General features: G+C 44.7%; 1 protein-coding gene across 1 annotated transcript; it reads right to left on the minus strand.

Moving 5' to 3' along the window:
• Positions 1–1,609: 1,609 nt before the first annotated feature.
• On the minus strand, positions 1,610–2,584 carry LOC140897483 (olfactory receptor 10A7-like). The gene has a single exon (XM_073310213.1). It carries the CDS (start codon positions 2,582–2,584, stop codon positions 1,610–1,612), a length of 975 nt encoding a protein of 324 aa, XP_073166314.1.
• Positions 2,585–3,383: the final 799 nt, after the last annotated feature.

Below are 3,383 nucleotides of genomic sequence, written 5' to 3' on the forward strand. Positions count from 1 at the left end.
TTACTTGACATTTTTGAGGGGGAATTATTGAAATGTTTTGTTTTGACTTTACTGTTTTAACTATTAATTATATTATATAAAAGCTGACAAGTTTGGGCTGCTATATAATCAGAACAAAAGTGAAAAGGAGACCCGAGCAGTCAATGACACTATTCCTAGGCCAGATCAAAAAGGATGCTGCCATTATGGAGACAGCTTATGATGGAGTCAAACATCTTGCTCTGCCAGACAGCAGTGCGGGGAAAGGGTTACCTCATGTGCCACTCGGAGAGTCTAAAGCTCAACATGCAGGGGCAGGAATAGAAGTGCTTGTGATGGTGGGGGGCAGGAATCATCAGCCCCAAGCTTCTGGTTTATGTCTTATGTTCCTTAAAGTTCATGTTTCAGAATTTCAGCTGGCCACCTGCAGGGGTGAGGAAGGGATTTTTTTTTGTACCCTGATGTATTTTTTTGTCTTCTTCCTCTGAAGCATGAGGGATGGCCATGGCTGGAGATGGGAAATTGGCAGAGATGTCCAGGGTTCTGAGGGGGCACCAAGCATTCTCTCTCTCTCAGGTGCTGAGCTGGCTGATTCTTGCTCACATGACCAGGGTCTAAGTGATCACCACATGTGGGATTGGGAAGAATTTCCCCCTGGTGAGACTGGCAGTGACCTTGTGGGGGAGTCACTTTCTTTTGCAGCGTGGGGGGTGCGGGTTACTTGCCAGGATTATCTCGGTGTGTCTCACTTAATCTCCTCCCTGCCATTGTGGGGGCTTCAGGAACTGGTGCCCCTTGATCCCTCCTGTTCTCTGCCTGTGGCACATCATAGTCTCATCTGCTGAGGGCTGTGATACTTTGGTCTCCTTTTGGTTGTTGGGTTTAGTGTGCGGGTGCTGGGGTAGGGGAGTGTCGGTGGCCTGTGGTGTACAGGGACTTGGACTACAAGATCTGGCCATTCTTTCTGGCCTTAAACTGTATTAGTTCATCTACACTGCAATAAAAATCCCATGGCCCCAAGTCTCAGAGCCTGGGATATTTGACTTGAGCTCACAGGGCTTGGGTTGAGGAGCTAAATATAGCTGTGTAGATGTCTGGGATTTGACTGCAGACTGGGCTCTGAGACCCACCCACATCACAGGGTTCAGAGCCCGGGCTCCAGCCCAAGCCCAAATGTTTACACTGCCATTTTTAGCCCTGTGGCCCAAGGCCCACGAGCGCAAGTCAGCTGATCTGGGCCAGCAACAGCCTTGCCGTGGACCTTTTTATTTCAATGTAGACATGTGCCCTAATTCCACAAGCCTGGGTGTGGATTTCATTGGCTAGCAAGACACTAGAAGTTAGGCTTTGCAATGCCTAAGTCCCTTTGTGGATCCAGCCTTAAGTCATTATTTTACATTCTTACTTTGTTTTAGTCTATGGAATTCACCAAAAAAATATTATCTACCCCCATTCAACAAGTAAAATAAAGTTCAATTTTATTTGAACACAAAGATCCTGGCTCTTTCAAATCTTTGCACATCCTCAAGCATTACAAGTTCACCCTACCAAAGACCGAGAATGAAGTAAGGGCTACACAATATCTGAGCATTAAAGTGTAAATCAGCTGCCCTCATCATTATTTTGTCTTTCAAAAAATACAGTAGCATTTCTGAATTCTTATAAAATCTACACATTTACTGACAATTTTTCTCAAAGCCTCTTTCACCTCTTTGTTTCTCAGGCTGTATATGAAGGGATTGGCCATAGGAGTCAGAACTGCGTAGAAGACAGAGAACACTTCGTTGAGGTCTCTGAGTGTGTTGCTTTTTGGTAGCAGATACACAATGATCAGAGTTCCATAGAAAATTGTCACCATGATGAGGTGAGAGGAGCAAGTAGAAAAGGCCTTTCGCCTCCCAGTGGTAGAAGGGATCTGCAGGATGGTGGAGATGATACAAACATAGGATGTCCCAGTTAAAGCAAATGGGGGCAGGGTAAATAAAGCAGCCATAGTGGTGATTACAAGCTCCACCTGGTAGATGTCATTGCAGTAGAGATTTATTATTTGTGTAGATTCACAGAAGAAATGATTGATTTCATTGGGACCACAGAAAGTTAATTGTAACATAAGAGAAACTATTATGATAATAGCTAGAAATCCATTTATCCAAGACCCAGCTGCTAGCTGGAGGCAGAAACTGCCATTCATAAGAGTTGCATAATGCAGCGGTTTGCATATTGCTAGGTACCGATCATAAGACATCACTGCTAGGAGATAACACTCGGTGGCTGCAAAGAAGCCAACAAAGTAACATTGTGTGATGCAGCCACCAACAGAAATGGTTCTGTCCCCAGTCAGGAGACTGGCCAGCATCCTGGGCAGGAGGGCGGAGGTGTAGCAGGTCTCCAGGCAGGACAAGTTCCCCAGGAAGAAGTACATAGGGGTGTGAAGGTGCCGATCAGTCACAACTAGCACAACAATGAGGATGTTCCCAGCCATGGTCACAATGTAAATCACAAGGATCAGCAGAAAGAGAAGGATCTGCAGTTTGGGGATATTCCCAAATCCCAGGAGGATGAATTCTGTGAGGGAGGTTTGATTTCCCTGTTCCTTGTCTGCCATGGGGGAAAGGAACCAAACGCTACACTAGAACGAGAATGGCATTTGTTAAATGGCAGTATCACATTGTCAATTTAAATACATTAATGTTCAAATGCTCCTTCTCCTTCAGGTCACTCGCCCAAATACTGAGCTGAGCATACAGGCTGATGGGCTGGGAGTGAGACAATAGAGGCTGATGACATCTGAGAGTGAGTGAGAAAAATTGACACACAAACATGTTGCTAAGGCAAGCTCAGGTTTGTGTAAAGACCTGAATTGATCTGACTAACAAGAGACTAAGCCATGCTCCCTTGATTCTGCTCCAAAAAGCTGACACTAGTGGTTTGCAGTGAAGAAACCAGCTCACCAGGAGGAGTCTGGCAAATGAAGGTGTAGGCACTGGATTCCCTGAATTCAGACCTCCTCGTTTTGGCTGGTAAAACACCCCACAATTTTGCTGGCTGTGAATCAGCTTGGTTTGGACTTCAGAAGCTTCCATTGTCCCCGACAGAACCCAACACTCCATGAATGTAGTTGAGCCAGTCCAAGTCTTCACCTCCTAAGCCTTTTTAGGTGGTCATTGTTTGATTTCATTTATGTTGTACCATGCAGATCAGTTTTTATGCTGCTTTGTGATCATCACATATTAACTTTTGCATTTCTCTACCAAGGGATATTGTTGACTCAAACTGCTTAGCGACATTCTGAAAAGTGAATGATCAAAATCCCCATAGTCATCTACACTAGCAAAGCTGTACATTTAAAAGAGATATAAACTCACATGATTAAGAAAATATGCCATCCATCATGTCTGAGGTAT

Source organism: Lepidochelys kempii, chromosome 14 (assembly GCF_965140265.1).
Source record: "Lepidochelys kempii isolate rLepKem1 chromosome 14, rLepKem1.hap2, whole genome shotgun sequence".
NCBI classification, from domain to species: domain Eukaryota; kingdom Metazoa; phylum Chordata; order Testudines; family Cheloniidae; genus Lepidochelys; species Lepidochelys kempii.

Excerpts from the sequence above, each read along its gene's own strand:
- LOC140897483 (XM_073310213.1), bottom strand. The coding sequence starts at position 2,584 with ATGGCAGACAAGGAACAGGGAAATCAAACCTCCCTCACAGAATTCATC.